The sequence below is a fragment of the Triticum dicoccoides genome, chromosome 4A (assembly GCF_002162155.2).
Source record: "Triticum dicoccoides isolate Atlit2015 ecotype Zavitan chromosome 4A, WEW_v2.0, whole genome shotgun sequence".
Lineage (NCBI taxonomy): Eukaryota > Viridiplantae > Streptophyta > Magnoliopsida > Poales > Poaceae > Triticum > Triticum dicoccoides.
In genome coordinates, this window is record NC_041386.1 from 708,029,464 (window position 1) to 708,048,630 (window position 19,167).

Consider the following 19,167-nt stretch of genomic DNA (forward strand, 5'->3'; position numbering starts at 1 on the left):
ACTCATTCATTATGGTGTCACTACCGTTGAGTTCGTCCCATGGAACTATCCTATTGTCCATCCTGAAATCGGTAGCTAGCCTCAAAAGAGTCCTGCTCATCCCAGGGTGAAAACTACGATCGAAAGGATAATGGGACATCTCGACTACACTACACTCGAATGCTTATCCACCTCCGTCTGAAGGGGGTTTTATAGGTAGAGAGGAGAAAATGGCGGGAAAGAACGAGTGCAGTATGGCGGGAAAGGGTTGGCGGGAACATATGGCGGGAAACGAGTGGCGGGAAGATATGGCGGGAAGGGGTTGGCGGGAAACGGGTGGCGGAACATATGGAGGGAAAGCGTTGGCGGGAAAATATTGAGGGGAAAGCGTTGCCTGAAAATATTGAGGGGAAAGCGTTGACTGGTGTATTTTTATTTCAGCAAACATAGATGTTCAAATCGAAAAGTCTGATACACACATATATAGATACAATGGGTCGCGCACGTGCATAGATGAATCACCGTACTTAACGACGACCACCTGGCCTTTCCTTACGACCGGAAGGCGACAAGCGATTAGGTGGCCGGCTCACACGAAGACCGCGGCCGTACTCCACTTCGGCTTCATGTGTCTGCGAGTCCTGCGTAGGTGGTGGAGTCGCGAATCCTTGTTGCGAACCTGAAGCGTAATTGTAGGCGTATGGTTGTGACTCCGGGGGGATAAAAGATGGGCCAATAACATCCCCTCCGAAGAACTCTGTAACTAATGATGTAACCGTGTCGCCAAGATCATGTGATGCTCCCCGGAGGCCTGTGTTGACGCCATGATCATGTGATGCTCCCCGGAGGCCTGTGTTGACGCCGCGTTGGGTGTTCTCATCGCCCCAATTAACATCAGGTGTGTCCTGCACATAGAAACATTTTAAACAAACTGTTAGAGGATAATATATGATATCATTGTAAATGCATTGAAATGTAAACATGACTACCTGAGCATATCCCTCTCCTATACTGTCTGGCCATTGTACTTGGTGCTGGTTTAAATCTGGTACACGAGTCTCCTCGGGCATGGGGATCCCTCGCGTGGAGAGAAACGGCTGAGATCCCTCACCTTGGGTGTATGCATCATATCCTGTGTACGCATATGGGTTAGGGGAAAGAAACTGCTCGGGCATCGAATCCAAGCCCGTGCCATGGTCCTGAGATGTTTGCCCCTTACGAAGCTGCATCGAAGAAGAGCGATGCAGTGGCAGAGATGAGTCATGTCGTGGCAATGTCGTTCTAGTACTCGGACCCTCCCCCCATTGCTCATGGCTCGTACGCGCCTCGCTCGGTCTGGACGACGGTGCCGCACTCGGTCTGGCTGACCTCGCTACCGGCATGTATGCTCCAGTGGCAACGTCGTCGCCTCTACCGCATCTGAACTTCTTTGCCACGAATTGTTGCAAAAGTTTCTGGAATGTCTTGCGATATGGGCCCTGGGCCGGCATGCTATCCATAGCCATCTGCCCTACTTCGTTGACATTTTCAAGCTGAACAATATTTGGATGTTATTTAGTTCCAATGATTATGAAATGATGGACCTAAAAAAGTTACAAGTGATTACCAGGTGGTCACGATAGTAAGCTGCATGCAGCTCAACATGTCTCCGCGCCTGCTCCTCTTGTGTGAGATGTGTTGGTATAGTAGCTGGCTGACTGGCCAGGCTAGCACGTGTGTTCATGCAGTACCACTGCTTGTACGCTTGATCTGTACTTCCATCGTACGGCCTGCAAAATTAAATAATTACATAAACCTTTGTGATGAAAGCAAAGCATCTTCACGCATTGTATGATCATCGTAAAAAAATAATGTACATAAAATATACCTAAGTTCACGCACTATATCTGCTAGCGCTTCATTTGTCCACTTGTGTACCCATTCACTGTTCTCTTCCCTCCAATCGTATAAACTCCAACCCCTGCCCATATTGGTTAGCCTGCAAATATGTAACAAAGTGTGAGTTTAGTAAATTAAAAATGACACTAACTATTTAGGGATGTCACATCTTACTTATGTGTTTCCTCATCGATACGTCTGGGAAAAGGTGGTGGAATTTCTTGATAGAGACCGAACTGTCTCATTACACGCTCTGGGTTGTAAGGTTCAACACACCACAGGAACAATAAGTTGCAGCGAGTCAGCCAGAATGCACTATCGGTCAACATGCCTGGTGTGAAGTGTCGAGCATCAAAGACCAATTTTAGCTGGTCCTGAGTCCACGGGTTTCATGTGACTTCTGCCTCATCAAGTATCTCAAACTGCTGGTGGTACATAGGGTAACAATTTTTCGCAATATCTGGAGACCAACGTTTCCGTGCCTTTGTCCACCTGGTGGCCATAGTTGCGCTAGCACCCTCGCCAAAGTCATATGGGTATATGGGTTGTACTATACGAGGTCGTCCTACAGGGAGGTATTCCCAGGACCACAACTGTAGAAACTCATAGGCGACACAAAGTAATGGAGCTTTTTGTGCGAAAGAGGTTTTTTGCGTGGCATCACACAAGCCTCTGTATGTATGAGATAGCATGGTAGAACCGAAGCTGTATTTTGGTTGCTCGGGTAAAGGTTCATCTACCATATTCTCTGCAATGTAGATGAGACCAGGGACAACAACGTCCCCATGTGAATTTGGAAATAGATTCCCGAGGAGCCACAACAAATATGCAAACAGATGTCTTTTTCTCGTCCTGCTAACAAAAGTATGAAAATAGCACTTTCATGTATGTGTTCATCACCTCAAAATGGGACAGCGAAAATGGAAACACAATTTCTTCAATCACGTCTTCTCCTCCTTGTTTGATACTAAGATGAATTATTTTACCTAATTACATACATCATACATTAGCACCTAATCTTAACATATAAAATTTAGATTATTGCGACTTATTAATAAACATACCACATAAAATAACATACCACATGAAATAACATACCGCATGCAATAAACAATTACAGTACAATTTTTTCTTAATTACCGTATTAAGATTTCCCGCATGTCAATACTAATGGACGCACCTAACATTGATGCAACATCTTCAACCTACTATTTCAAAAAAATAGTTTAAATGTTACATCTCTCGTCTGAAATTATTTCTAACCTCTAAGCACTACCATCACATAGCTAATAACGAGCTAAAGGATGAACTAATTACCACCCTGCATGCATAAATAAATAAATGTATTGCAAAGCTCATACCTTGATCTTCAACTTCGTAGTTCACTTTGCACGGCTATTCCTACTACAGAAACTCCAAATGACTCCTCCAAGTGCTGAAATAATGCCTAAAGCAACATAGAATACACACTTAGGAACTAATCAAATAGAATAAAAACATCGTGCATGCGAATGAAACCAACAAAAATGGATAGATCTTACCTTAATCTATCTTTTCTTCAACTTCATCATCCTCAAAATCCAACTCTAAATCGCCCTAAATCACGAGTAAAAGTGCTTACTGAGCTTTCTTTTCTCTCTGTACTTAGAGACTTAGAGAGCAAAGGAGAGGAACGAGGTTACAGAGTGCTTGCGCACGGAGCTGAAGCATGGCATATAAAAGGGAGAGGATCCCTGTAGTGTCGGCAGCCTCGGATTCCCGCGCGTGAAAATCAACATCATCAGCAACAGCATGCAAGGAGCAAAAGCAAAGCAACAAGCCACTCATGAAATTCGTCGTTTGCCGCGCGTGGGAATCAGCAAAAGCAACAACAATCAGTGCCAGAGTGATTCCCGCCCCGCCAGTTTTCGCGCGTGGGAATCAGTGCCAGGACCTCGCCTTCCGTGCACAGTCAGAGCGCACCAGCTGCTGTCGACAGGGGTGGCCGCCTCAGCCAGTGGCGGCGAGGCCCACCGGCGGGGCCCGCTCGCATCAGGGCCTGTCGCCCAGGCAGCGACCGCGCCAGGGCTGGCCGCCTCGCCCGGTGGCGGCCGGGCCCACCTGGCCCGCCCCGTTCCGTCGCGGCGCGACGCAGAGTGGAGATTCCGTTGTGCACCGCGCGGCCGCCTCCTGCGGTGGCGGCGGGGCCCGCCGCCTCAGCTAGTGGCGGCAGGTGCCACGTGTCGCCTGCCGCACCTGCCGCCACTAGTCAGGGGGTCCTTTTTGACGTTTTTATCTGCAGATAGTCCTTTTTGACAATAGCGTTCGGCAGGGGGTCCTTTTGTACAAAAAATCGTGAGTACCAAGTATAGTAACGAGCACCCTTTTGGCTGGCAGCATATATTCCTGCATGCCATTTCCATCCATTGATCGGCGTGAGATGGAGCGCCCTCTGCCATCCATCGTGCGGAACAGAACATTGCACTTCATCATCCCTAAAGGTCCGTAGCAGATAGATAATGTGTCAAAAGGAGCTGCATCATTTATTCGCTGCATGCTTTTGTTTCTAGGAAGTAATAATTTAACAGCCACATTTGACGCTTTGGCCGAGTGGTTAAGGCGTGTGCCTGCTAAGTACATGGGGTTTCCCCGCGAGAGTTCGAATCTCTCAGGCGTCGTATTGTTTTTGTTATTTATTTATTTTTGCCCCAGAAAATTACAACAGCAACATCCCCAGCCCGGCAGCATCAATCATTTTCCAGGGACTGCTATTATGCTTTGTGAAATTCATTTTTTTCTTTCTTTCTTGCTAACCAATAATTCACTGCTATCACCTCCGCCTTCACCCTGGCAATCAAACATCCTCAGTGCCCGTGCACTGGACCCCACAACAATCTTGCACAGCTGCCGCACCACCGACGAAGTTGGCGTCAAGTTGAGGGAGCGCCAGAGCAGGCACGACACGGCTGCCACGAGCTCCTTTGTCGGCTTCTATTCCCTTTTTTTCCTCAGAAAATTACAACAGGAACATATGCAACCCATCAGCATCAATCATTTCCAAGGACTGCTGTTATGCTTTGTGAAATTCATTTTTCTTTCTTGCTAACCATTAGTTCGCTGCCTAATGTGGTTTAGTTCCATTATTCTTACCAGCAAACATGCCCGTGTGTTGCAACGGGAGAAAAAAATCACACATAAACACCAAGCTTTGTCACCTCCGCCTTCACCCTGGCAATCAAATATCCTCAACGCCCGTGCACAGGAGCCCACAACAATCTCGCACAGCTGTGGCACCACCGACTACTTTGGCGGTGAGTCGAGGGAGCGCCAGAGCAGGCACAACACAACTGCCACCTCAATACAATAATAAAGGGAATTTGGGTAGAAATAAAATAAATTGCACTTGAACACTTAGCTGCAGGAGCAGAGATGATTTAAACTTCCGAGAATTATAACCAATCAACTCTGTTGTTGTTCAAACTATTACGACATTGCATTTGCATTACATGTAGAATGGTAAAACGTACAAGCATGACCCCTATTTTGTTTGTCCTATTCAAATCACTAACAATCATTCATAATCACTCATTTTGCTCCTCATTCCCATAAAGGACACATGTACACGTATGGCCTATGCCTTGTTGCTGCTATTAAAAATCACCGGCGACCATTTATAAACACCATTTTTTCCTTATTCTACAAATAAAGTACTCCTAACTAAACAATAATTTGTCTTATTTCAAATATACAAAATGCATTAGAAAATCAGGAGCAAATCCATGAAACTGGAAGAATCAGATAATTCTGACACCAATCCAAACAAAATAAGGTCAGGGCAATAGCTTCAATATGATTAGATAGACTTGCAAAAAAGCAGACTTACCTGTTTCAACCAATACTCCTGATGTTTAAGCTCATATTTATCTGGTGAATAACAATGGAACTTTGATGGACAATAGTACCACTATACCTCACTTTATTCACCAGACTTGACATTTTTAGCCTGGTCTAGACATGCTTGACAGCAAACAGAGGCAAATTCTTGTGTTAAGCCCAATTCCATAGAAGCGCCACCATAATTGGCATGTAACTCGGTATTGCATTGTAGATACAAAGGTGGATAGACACTAAGCAGCTCGCTGAGCAAAAATAGCACTCAAGCCCATATGATCACTTTTTTGATTAACAAAGGCACAAAGCATCTTCATGTCTGAGGAAAAGACACAATACTATCTAGTTCCAAAATCTCTGATGCATTTTGTTTGTGCGACACATGCATATGTTATAGAGACAAACTACTGAACTATTTCTTCTGTAAAAAAAATTACTGAATGAGGAGTGGGTGTGGCCTTGTTATATATACGAAAATCATCCACACAATCAGTGGCGGAGCTTGACAAGAATCTATGGGGGGGCCAAAGACACATAAAAAAATTAACCAACTGGAACAAACCAGCATTTGTAGCCTCCAGGTAAATTTATATTTATATTATCCATATTGGTCACAAAATCGCAAAATACATGTATGATTAGCAATATATACTTCATATAAGACAACAAACTACACCAAAATATACGGTCTACATGAATATATATACCGCTCTACCCTTAAGCTCCAAAGATATTCTCTGAGCCAATGAAGAACTACAAAAAGAGAGGTACTACAGATCGGCTTTTCGATCCCTCATGCTCTTGAATTCCATTCAAATATCCTCAAAGTTGTACTTCTATATGATTTTTGCTCTATATGAACAACCAAGTTATTGGCAAGATCCCCATCTTCCATCATTCACCTTCTTCCAATTATCAAAACCATACATCACAGCCCCCTTTTGATGAGAAATTTCTGCTAGAAACAAAGCAAAATAAAGAAATGCACGATGACTGTCCTCTAAGAACTCTAGCCATTATGGAAATTTTTAATCATACTAATCAACCTCCTACAGGAAGAAACAAAAATTCCACTATCTTACTCGTACAGATGCAACACTACAAACGGACGGGGGATCCAAATTCCAAGTTTCCAACAAGCAGTCGGCGCAGCCGCCACACTTACAAACAGGGAGCCTGGGAGGAGCGGCTGGTGATGACGGGTGGCGGCAGGCCGGCCGAGGTGGACGACCAGCAGACCCCCGCGGCCAGTGGCGAAGAGCAGGCGACGATGATGCCCTTGTTCCTCCCACCTCAGCGCCGGGATGTTCGCCGGCGGCGCGCGCAGATCATGGCCGAGCTTCGAGTCGGCGTCGGCGCCGGCGCATCGAGTGACTGCGGCGGCATGGCGGTAGGTTGATGGATGGAGGCGAGCGTGGTTGGGGAAAGGGATATAGGCGAGCAGTGAAAGAGGCAGCAGGTTTACGCTCCCAGCGACCGAGCCTGAAGTGTGCGTGTGTGGACGATGGTTTGATGGGCCATTAGCCCATTACTTAGATTATTACTAATACTAGTAAAAAAATCCATCTGGGCTGGGGGGCCACGGCCCCCTCAGCTCTCTACATAGCTCCGCCATTGCACACAATCAAATACATCACTCAACTCAACTCATATAAGTTAAACACAGGGTTTAAGGTTTTACATGGGTGGTTGACATCCAGCCTCACGTCTCAATGTATAGATGATCACAATTACAATTACATACGTATACAAATATGTGTACAAGGACAATATACTAGACCCTACTTGACATGCCCCCTCAATCTGAACTACATACAAGATTCAGATTGGTTCTAAAGCGGTCTAGCATCTGTCTAGTAGCGGGTTTAGTAAATACATCCGCTAACTGATCATCTGTAGAAATAAAACCTGACTTCCAGTTCACAAGCAGCTACTCGTTCTCTCGTAAAATGGAAATCAATCTCAATGTGCTTAGTCCGAGAATGAAACACTGGATTCGCCGCCAGGTAAGTTGCCCCTAAGTTATCACACCACAATATAGGAGTGCGCTGCCGTGGGACTCCAAGTTCTGTGAGAACTGAGTCTATCCAAATGGCTTCAACCGCGCCATTGGCAAATGCCTTATACTCTGCCTCGGTGCTTGACCTCAAGACTGTGGGTTGCTTCTTCGAGATCCAAGATACAAGATTGGGTCCAACAAATATAGCAAAACCACCAGTGGAGCGCCTATCATCAACACAGCCTGCCCAGTCTGCATTGGTGAATATACTCACTCCAGTAAATATGGACTTACAATCTGTAGTCCCATGTCTAACGTACCTTTGATATATCTCAGAATATGCTTGACTGCTTCCCAATGATCCTCCATTGGCTGAGACAGGAACTGACACACTTTGTTCACTGCGAAGGAGATATCAGGACGAGTGAGGGTCAAATACTGAAGTGCTCCAACCACACTGCGATACCGAAAGGGGTCATCTATACCCAGCAGTGCACCACTATGACGTGAGAGACTCTCGGATGTAGCAAGCGGAGTGGAAGTGGCCTTGCAGTTCTCCATGTTGGCGCGATGAAGCAGGTTCAAAGCATACTTTTTCTGCGTCAAGGTCATGCCCCCTGAATGAAAGAATGCTTCCAAACCAAGAAAGTACTCGAGGCGACCCAAATCTTTGATGGGAAAGCTAGTAGACAACGATTGCACAAGATGATCCACCACGGTGGGGCTAGAGCTAGCAATCACAATATCATCAACGTACACCAACATGTATATCTGTATAGCACCCTGGGAGAAGATGAATAGAGATGCATCTGATCTGGAGGCAACAAAACCGAGCTGCGAAAGGCGCTGACTCAAATGAGCATACAATGCACGGGGCGACTGCTTGAGACCATAAATAGACCGCTAAAGTTTGCAAACATGAGAGGGATAAGTTGCATCCTCGAACCCGGGTGGCGGCTGCATATACACATCCTCGGCCAAGAACCCATGTAAAAACGCATTGCTCACAAATAGTTCACTGCCCGATGTGGTCTTCTTCCATTATTCTTACTAGCAAATATGCATGTGTGTCGCAACGGGAGGAAAAAAACATCAGACGTAAAGCTCTAGCATGTTTGCCTTCACCCTGATAATCAAACATCAACGGCTACCTGTGCACTGGACGCCACAACAATTTTGCACAATTGCGGCGCCACCGGTGATGTTGGCATCGGGTCGAGGGAGCACGGGAGCAGTCACGACACAACTGCCACGAGTTTCTTGGTCGCCTTCCCTAAAAAAGTTCAACACAATAATGGAGGGAATTTGGCTAGAAATAAAATAAATTGCGCTTGAACACTTAGCTGCAGGAGCATAGATGATTTAAACTTTCAAGAATTATAACCCATCAACTCTGTTGTTGTTCAAACTATTATGACATTGCATTTGCATTACATGTAGAATGGTAACACGTACAAGCATGACCCGTATTTTGTGTGTACTATTCAAATCACTAAAAATCATTCATAATCACTCGTTTTTCTCCTCATTCCCATACAGTAAAGACACATGTACACGTATGGCCTATGTCTTGCTGCTGCTACTATAAATCACTGGCGACCATTTATAAACACCATTTTTTTCTCATTCTACAAATAAAGTACTCATAACTAAACAATATATTGTCTTATTTCAAATATACAAAATGCATTAGAAAATCAGGAACAGATCCATGAAATGGGAAGAATCAAATAATTCTGACACGAATGCAAACAAAATAAGGTTAGGGCAATAGCTTCAATATGGTTAGATAAACTTCCAAAAAAAAGCAGACTTACCTGTTTCAATCAATACTCCTGGTGTTTAAGCTCATATTTATGGTGGTGAATAACAATGGAACTCTGATGGACAATAATACGAATATACCTCACTTTATTCACCTGCTTGGCATTCTTAGCCTGGTCTAGACAAGTTTGACAACAAACAGCGGCATATTCTTGCGTTGATCCCAATTCCCTAGAAGTGCCACCATAATTAGCATGCAACTCACTATTGCATTGTGGATACAAAGGTGGACAGACACTAAGCAACTCACCGAGCAAAAATAACACTCAAGTTCATATGATCACTTTTTTGATTAACAAAGGTACAAAGCATCTTCATGTCTAAGGAAAAGACACAATACTATATATTTCCACAATCTCTGATGCCTTTTGTTTGTGCAACACATGCATGTGTTATGGAGACGAACTACTGAACTACTTTTTATTTAACAAATTACTGAATGAGGAATGAGTGTGGGCTTGTCATATATACGAAAATCATCCATACAATCAGATGCATCACTAAACTCAACTCATATTGCACGCATGCATGGACACATGAGCGTCGACGATGGTGGGGATTGAGGATGGAGGGGGCGGCAAGGCACACATGGAGAAGCGGGAGGACTCATGCTGAATTCAAATAAGTATGTTTATACCAAACTTTTGTACTTATTTAACCTTATATTTTTATCATACTACAATATTAGCGAGTATAGTTTTCATATTTACTTGTATAATTACCCACATAACACTAATGTATGTGTTTGTGTATATTTTAATATTATGGTAAATATATGTAAGTGTAATGTCTAACCAACATCTTTATAGTGGTTTCTAGTATATTATTATTTAAGCATATTTATATAATATTGTGGAGTATAAATTGTATAATTGTTAGGTTCACTAATATATTGAGAACATGTGCATGACATTAAAATAGCATTGCTTACTGATGAACATAGAAATGTGGCAAATCCAGTTTTGCGTCATTGGATTTGTTTATTTATAAGCTCAGTTGATCACTTGGTTTCATCTGGTGTAAACATGACCTCCTTTCTGATATAAAAGGTTTTGCACAAAATTAAACGTAAAAATCTATTTACCATTTTTTCAATACATCTTGCAGAACGTAAATTGGAGGGAGACTAGCAGGCGAACTAAGCTCATTTTCGGCTATCTGATTGGTTGTTACCATGTAGTACATGCTATATTGATCTGTGGCGTATACTTGGTTCTGCAAATGTGGAATTGTATTTTCACATATACAAATATTTAGAATTCATTATACATAAATACTTGATCCTTTCTATTTTTGTTTATCTCAACATGCTCACATTCCGCCTCACCACAGAGCAACCTCATCAATTATATGTTTCTTTTCCCATATATTTTTAGCTGCATCCGTACATGCAAGTGGCGAATAAAAATCCAGTTGTTATATGAGCAAGATGCGACTACTAAGTATAGTAACGACCACCCTTTTGGCGTTAGCTTTTGCTACTGCATAGAGAGCAAGGGTGCGCCCCTTTGTACGTGTGCAGCTAGCAAGCATATATTCCTGCATGCCATTTCCATCCGTTGATCGGCGTGAGATGGAGCGCCGCCCTCTGCCATCCATCGTGCGGAACAGAACATCGCACTTCATCGCAATCATTCCTAAAGTTCCACAGTAGCAGGCATATAATGTGTCAAAAGGATATAAATATATAAGGAATGAAAAATTTAAGTATCACATCCGACGCTTTGGCCGAGTGGTTAAGGCGTGTGCCTGCTAAGTACATGGGGTTTCCCCGCGAGAGTTCGAATCTCTCAGGCGTCGTTTGCTTTTTTATTTTACCTTTTTTAAATCATCTCCAAGTGTATATATACCAGTAGCTCCATGGGAGGTCCGCGTGGTGTATCTCGAGCCCCATTGTAGACTCCAAGATCCAAACTAATTAAGCTGCTGGGATCAAGAGCAGCTGGAGATGGATAGCTCCACTAACTCTAAACTCAAGCCTGTCGTCGGCCAAGAAGAAGCCCAAGAGAAGCCAGGCAGAGAACGAGGAGGATGGATCACTCTCCCCTTCATAGCTGGTACATATGCGCAGACCTCTCTCTCACAGACACACGCATCCACACACAATCTTTGTTAGACGAACGGTACGTATGTATCACTCGCTCGTCTCTGTGTGAGCAGCCACCATGGTGGGGCTGGGGCTGGCCGTCAACGGGACGACCAGCAACCTGCTGGTGTACCTGCTCAAGGAGTACAACGTTGAGAGCATCGACGCCGCGCAGATCGCCAACATCGCCCGCGGCTCCCTCAACCTCGTGCCCGTCGCCGGCGCCGTCCTCGCCGACTCCTACCTCGGCTCCTTCCCCGTCATCCTCGCTGGTGCCGTCATCAACCTCCTGGTCCGACCCCTACCAACTTAATTTGCTGCCCTCCCAAAACAACCCGTCTCCGATCTGCCTCGCTATGGACTTTTCACTTTTATTAGTTGCCTTGTCTTTTTTTTTTCCTGATCGAAGTTGCGCTTTCGAGTTACTCCTGTAAAAAAAAAATATAAGATCGTTTAGATCACTAAAGCAATGATGTAAACAATCTTATATTTCTCTACAGAGAGAGTACATGGAAACTGGAGAAGTGGGGCAACACAGTATGTGACGCCAATTTTTTTTTAGGATCACGTTTGACGCTAATTACCAAATTTATATTAGATAAAAAGGGATTTCTTCTTCTTCTTTTTTTAGGTGGAAATGGGCCCAGAGTTCAAATTCCTAGGTTTAAAAAAATTCATAAAAATATATACATACATACGGATGTATACTACTTGTCTGCAAAGTTTTATGGCGAAATATTTTTCTATGTGAACTACACAAAAATGACAAAATCACATATTTCTAGGACATGTACTATTCACTATAAAAGTACATGATTTTGTTTTTTTGTACAGCTAACATGATAACGTATTTCGTGATGAAATTTCACACGCATCTAATATACATCTACAGGTATTTTTGTATTTATTTTCAGTTGTTTTGAAACTTAAAAAGTCGATTTCTGAGTGTTTGAAAATTACGGGCTCCATGGAGCCAGAGCCAAAGATACACTCTATGTTTCTTTTCAAGGGATAATATATAGGTAAAGGATGATGATTTCTTAAAAAAAATTGTAGGCACGTTCAAATTAATATGCCTCTTAAGATTATATAACAACCACCTCCTGAAAGAAACACAACACCAAACTACATCCTCAGAAGTTGTCACTTTATTTTTGTAGTTATTATTCAGCCTTCCTTTGAGTAAGAGATGATACCAATTTTTCAAACGTCAAGACACAGTGATCCTTCACAAAGCGAAACCGAAATATTAAGTAGCAGCGTCCAAAGAATTAATGGTCAGAGCCACACCTTATTATGTCTTTTTTCATTGCTTTCTCATTTTTTGAACCTTCTTAACTGCCATTTGGTTTAAGTAATCCACTGTAGAATTCTCCTCTTATTTTTCCATCAATAAAAGAAACTAACTGTTCGATGTGCAACACAATTATTCAAATGGTCATGTCATGAAGGCCATGTAAATGTAGAGAAAAACATACAGCTATAAGGTCACGCTCTGTCCGTCAAAATAACCATATGAATTATGCATGCATGACCACGACATATTTATGCAACAACAATGACAAATACGAACTCTGGCTCATGCTCTCAAATAAAATAAGAAGAGAGAACTCTGTTTCATCAACTACCTCAATGCATACGTTGATCCTTTCATACCCAAAAGCGAATAAATTAGTACCGAGAAATTTACATAAAAAATATCTCCATTTCCATGAAACTTTATAGTGATCGTTAATCATTTTGTTGTGCAGTGCAAAAAAAATAATCTAATGCTTATTTAGGTATGACCACCACGCATTTATGTGGCGAGAATGACAATTCGGACTCTGGCACCTGCTCTCAAATAAATGAAAAGAAAAACTCTGTTTCATGCAACTAGCTCGATGCATTCGCAAAGCTACAAACAAACACACAAATGAATTGTCAATAGGAACTTTATAGACGAATATTTCTGCAGATAATAGAGATTTGGAAGAGAAATCCCCAGTTACATGAAACTTTATAATGATTATTATATCAATTTTTGTGCAGTGCAAAAACAGATTTGCAAATTCGTAGCTGCTCGAGAAATAACCCACTCTTTCCGACAATTCTTTCATGGTGCCAACATTTTTTTCCCACTTTTGCAGCATTGCCATTATAATGTCTGACCATAAAGATCGTTACAACAATGTCATTATACAGGCTTTCGTGTTGTTCACGCTCACCGCAGCAGTGCCGTCCCTGCGGCCGCCACACTGCACATCGCCGTCCACCGTCGGGTGCCAGCACGGATCCCCAGGGCAACTTGTCGTGTTGTATGCCGCCATATTCCTTCTCGCCATTGGCACCGGCGGCACACGTTTCAACATCGCAACAATGGGTGCAGACCAGTTCGTCAGCACGCGTGAGCAAGACACCTTCTTCAACTGGTACTTTGTCTTCCTCTATGGCTCCTTCATCGTTGGCGACACGGCCATCGTCTACATCCAGGACGGCGTATCGTGGGCTGTGGGGTTCGGCGTCTGTCTCGCCGCGTCGACGTTTAGCCTGGCGATGCTTCTTCTGGGCGCACGGTATTACCGGATGCCCGCAACAAAGGGCAGCCCCTACACAGACCTGGCTCGCGTCGTCGTGGCCGCCGTGCGCAAGGCTAACATCCAAGTCGACACGAATGGTGGTGTGCACTACAACGTAGGAGACGGTGTCGTCGTGGACTCGACCAGCGATGGGGCACCAAGTAAAAGCTTAAGGTAGGTATAGGTGACAATGCAGCAGGACTCTTTTGCAAACATGTCACTGTTGTTTGCTAAACCTCTAGATTCATGACTCATATATTCATTGTATCTTGTCCCTATAGATTTCTAAATCGAGCCACCATGATCACAAGTGCAAGCGACAATTTCGGGGGTGCATCATGTCCTAACGCCTGGCGGTTGTGCACGGTGCAGCAGGTTGAAGACCTCAAATCCCTCCTCGGTGTCTTCCCGTTGTGGTCGTCCGGCATAATGGTTAGTGTGTCGATCGGAGTGATGATTGGCATGATCATCCTACAGGCCCTCGTCATGGACCGCTCGCTCGGACCACACTTCAACATCCCTGCGGGGGCTATCTCTGTCTGCTCCCTCGTCGCATTCATCGTGGCAACCCCGGTCCTGGACCATGCCGTCTTCCCACTCTGGCACAGGATCACCAGCACCCCGGCATCCCCGCTGCAGCGCGTGGGACTCGGCCATGTCGTGAATGTTGTAGGCTTGGTTGCCGCCGCACTGGTGGAGCGCCGGAGGCTTGGTAGCATGCGTGCGCACCCCGGTGCGCCCATGTCCGTGTTGTGGCTCATGCTCCCGCTGAGCATCGTCGGGGCCGGAGAGGCCCTACACTTCCCTGGTAACATGGCCTTCTACTACCTGGAGTTCCCTAAGACGCTACGGAGCCTGGCTACAGCTATGGCACCACTGCTCATCGCGATGGGATTCTACCTAAGCACGGTGTTCGTGGACGTGGTGAGGTGGGTCACGGTGTGGCTGCCGGGGAACATAGACCAAGGGAGGCTAGACAATGTTTATTGGACACTGGCGGTGGCAGCGACACTCAATTTTGGCTACTTCCTCGTCTGTGTCTGGCGATACAAGTACCATAACCGAGGGACGGGTGTGGCAATGTAGACAAGGATATTATGTGTGATTTGTCCATGAATAAAATAGCAATATGTGTTACCAAAATTCTCAGTTTTCTCTTCTCATTCATACATTACAAAATGGGTGTATTGGGTAGAGCAAGGAGGAACAAAATGATAATGTACCAACTCCATTTTGTAAATAAAAGGTGTATTTTGTTTCTTTAAAATTAATCTTTGAGAAGAATTGCTTTATGAATACAAATTTTATGTGATGACATGAAATCTGTGCCATTGGGTTCTTCTAGATAAATACTTCTTATGGTAGTTATCTTGTATCACATAACCAACTTATTAAAGAAGTAATTGTGGCATAACCAACATAGTGAGTACAAATGAACATTTAGTGTCATGAGACAGTACTTATGGCATAAAACTTCATCTACCAAGAACCAACGAACTTACTAGAAAGAATTAGAATAGAAAATTTTAATAGTTATATATTACCCCCTTCATTCCAAAATGATTGAAGTTCTAGGTTTGTCCTAAGAAAACTTGTTTAAGTCGACCAACTCTATAGAAAACTTGTTTAAGTTGGAAGCACAACAACACCATGTGGATTTTGAGGGAACACACCTGAATTTGAATGGTGTCCAAAACCATTTCGATGTTGCACGTCCACAATACATGGGCCATGGTCCAACTCCACCCACAAGAACCAATGCTTTGGTATTGTCAAGGGGGGCAACAGCAGCCATGCTACATAGATCAGTTCTTCCCGCCAGTTAGTAGATCGAGCATAACAAGTTTTAGCCTTCGCACCAAACAGATTGATTGGCTTGGAACACACATATTTCATGGGAATTTTATAGCAACTTCACAACATGAACTACAATTTCCACATGAGCCTGCAAAACCCAGCATGCAACAAACAAGCCTCGATTGTGTACTTTGAAGGCTGCTGGAGCTGAGCGCGTGTCAACATGGTGAGAAACGGTGCTATAGGGAGTAACATGGCATAGATAAGGTCAGGTGCTTCCTATGCCTTGGTGAAGGATCTAATATCGGGATGATATAAGTATATTTTGTTAGAAGTATAATTTTCTTTAAGTTAAAGATTAGGAGTTACTAATATTGGTTTAAACCATGTACAACTTGTCCCTTACTCTAATACGTAAGGCGTCTATTATGTTTGATTGTCTTGATAGTTATGTTGTCATCTTTGCCTTATGATTCTGCATATGAACAATCAAACAAAAAGTAATACTATCCTTGTTAATCATCTAAGAACAAACACACCAACAAATATTTATGCCAGAAAGGAATTTTAAGTAAGTGTCACTCCAGTCTTTATGGAGGACACCATGTTGGAGACGGAACTATGGTCTTCTTTATTCAAATTGAAAGTTCATCTTATCGCGTGATGAATGTTGAAGGGTAGGTAATATTGGTAGACGCCAAGAAATGACTATGAACTATTCTATAGCTATTAAACCATCTGATCTATGTGGTTTTGATTATTAGGGGACCTTTTCCATATTTCCTATGATAATACACACATATTGTAGTAGTTGTTGATTATGTCCCCAAGTGGGTAAAAGCTATTTGAACTTAATGTGATGACATCATACTTGTATTAAAATACTTAAAGATATTATCCATCCAGTGTTTAGAGTTCCTAAATGTCTTATAACCGATGTTGATTCACATTTGAATCATAGTGCATTCAAAGTGGTTTTAACTAAGTATGATGTTGATCACAACATAGCTTCCCTTACCATGATTGATCTAGTGATCAGTGGAATTAACAAACTGTGAAACAAAATATGATCTTACATAATACAGTTAATAGATCGAGAAATGATTGAGCTAAGAAAATTATTGGTGAACTTTGGGCCTATAGGATTGCTTATAAAAAACCATGGGTTTGTCATCTTATAAAATGGTTTATGAAAAACATGCAACATTGCTTTAGAAGGCTTATTTAGCACCTAAAGAGGCTTATTTGGGAAATTAAGAAATTAAGTTTTGACTTGAAACAAAATGTTGAGAACATTTCTGATGGTGTCATGCACCGGGGGTAGCTCGCAGAAGGGAGCCTGGTAGAAGGTCAGCCAGGGGGGCCACGAGGCAAAGCACAAGGGGAGGCTTGAAGAAGCGGTGGCAGCCGCACTCAATTTTGGCTACTTCCTCGTCTGCGTCTGGTGATACAAGTACCATAACCGAGGGACGAGTGTGGCAATGTAGACAAGAATATCATGTGTGGTTTTTCCACGAATAATAGCAATATGAGTTACCAAAATTCTCAGTTTCACTTCTCATTTATACAATACAAGATGGGTGTATTGAGTATAGCAAGGAAGCAAAATGATAATGTACTGCCTCCATTTTTAAAATACAAGGTGTATTTTGTTTTTTTAAGACTAATCTTTGAGCAGCAATTTCTTTATGAATACAAAGTTATGTGAGGACATGAAATTTGTTTCATTGAGTTCATGTAGATAAATACTTAAGATTGTTATCATGCATTAACCAAATTATCAATGAAGCACTTGTTAATCATAAGCCTGCATGAACGAAACAAAATACACCTTACAAATTTATGAACTTGGTGAGTACAAATGAACACTTAGTGTCATGAAAAAGAACTTACAACATAATTCATCTACCAAGAACCAACAAACTTACAGTTATATATTACTCCCTTCATTCCAAATTGATTGAAGTTCTTGATTTGTTCGAACAAAACTCGTTTAAGTTGACCAACTCTACAAAAAAAGTTGTTTAAGTTGGAAGCACAACAACACCATCTGGAATTTGAGGGGACAAGCCTGGAGTGAATGCCGTTCAAAAACCATTTCGACGTTGCATGTGCACAGTACATGCTAGGACACATCGACACCATGGTTCAACTCCGCCCATAAGAACCAATGTTTCGGTGGTGTCAGGGGGGCAACATCAGCCATGGTACATAGATCAGCCATGGTACTTGAGGTAGTAGATGGATCATAGCAAGTTTCAGACTTCGCACCAACGTATTCCTTATTGGCTTGGAACACACGGATTTCATGGGAATTTCAGTATTTCGTAGAAACTTCACAACATGAACTACAATTCCCACATGACCCTACAAAACCCAACATGCAACGAACAAACCCTGACAGTGTGCTCCAAAGGCCGCTGAAGTCAAGCATGTGTCAGCGTAGTGAGCAGTGGTAGTATGGGGAGCAACATGGCATGAATAAGGTTATGTCCTTCCTATGTGTTGGTGATGGATCTAATTTAGGGATGAGGTAGCTAGATTTATTGTCATTAGATATATATACACAAGGAATCTATTATGTTTGATTGTTTTGAGAGTTATGTTGTCATGTTTGCATTATGCTTTTGATTATTTACAATCAAACAAAAATAATACTATCCTTGCTACTTATCTAAGAACAAAAATACCAGCAAATATTTATGGCACAACAAATTTAAATTAAGTTCACTTCAGTCTTTATGGAGGACACCATGTTATAGACTAAACCACCATAAAATGTACTACAATGATTTTATTGGCCTTATTTCTTCAAAGATGCTCAAAAGTTCATCTTATCATGTGATGAATGTCAAAGAGTAGGTAATATTGTGGACACCAAGAAAGGCATGTGAACTATTCTATAGCTATAACCATTTGATCAATGTGGTTTTGATTATATTGGACCTTTTCTATCTTCCTATGATAACGCACATATTCTACTTGTTGTTGATTATGTCACTAAGTGGGTAATACCTACTTCAACTAAAAGTGATGATCATCATACTTGTATTAAAATTCGTAAAGAGATCATCTTTCCAAGTTTAGTGTCCCTAAATATCTTATGATGGATGTTGTTTCACCTTTGATTCATAGTGCATTCAAGACGCTTTTAATTAAATATGATGTTGATTACA

At 42.6% G+C, this 19,167-nt stretch overlaps 2 protein-coding genes and 2 non-coding genes across 5 annotated transcripts; 3 read left to right on the forward strand and 1 right to left on the reverse strand.

Moving 5' to 3' along the window:
• Positions 1 to 506: 506 nt before the first annotated feature.
• Positions 507 to 2,591, reverse strand: LOC119284171. Its single transcript, XM_037563406.1, has 5 exons — positions 2,032 to 2,591; positions 1,847 to 1,957; positions 1,586 to 1,748; positions 969 to 1,511; positions 507 to 884 (listed from the first exon to the last, which is right to left on the reverse strand). The coding sequence occupies exons 1-5, from the start codon at positions 2,184 to 2,186 to the stop codon at positions 507 to 509; spliced, it is 1,350 nt and encodes a 449-aa protein (XP_037419303.1). The 5' UTR covers positions 2,187 to 2,591.
• Positions 2,592 to 4,432: 1,841 nt separating this feature from the next.
• TRNAS-GCU lies at positions 4,433 to 4,514 on the forward strand. The gene has a single exon. It is a non-coding gene; the product is annotated as a tRNA-Ser (tRNA).
• A 6,754-nt stretch (positions 4,515 to 11,268) lies between these two features.
• TRNAS-GCU lies at positions 11,269 to 11,350 on the forward strand. Its single transcript has one exon. It is a non-coding gene; the product is annotated as a tRNA-Ser (tRNA).
• Positions 11,351 to 11,435: 85 nt separating this feature from the next.
• On the forward strand, positions 11,436 to 15,437 carry LOC119288058 (protein NRT1/ PTR FAMILY 2.3-like). 2 transcript variants are annotated; one of them, XM_037567676.1, is made up of 5 exons: positions 11,436 to 11,607; positions 11,711 to 11,928; positions 13,821 to 14,368; positions 14,476 to 14,569; positions 14,672 to 15,437. In XM_037567676.1, exons 1-5 carry the CDS (start codon positions 11,499 to 11,501, stop codon positions 15,278 to 15,280), a joined length of 1,578 nt encoding a protein of 525 aa, XP_037423573.1. In that variant the 5' UTR covers positions 11,436 to 11,498; the 3' UTR covers positions 15,281 to 15,437. The 2 variants fall into 2 exon arrangements, with proteins under 2 accessions (XP_037423573.1, XP_037423572.1); XM_037567675.1 differs by having other exon boundaries at positions 14,476 to 15,437.
• The last annotated feature ends 3,730 nt before the right edge of the window (positions 15,438 to 19,167 follow it).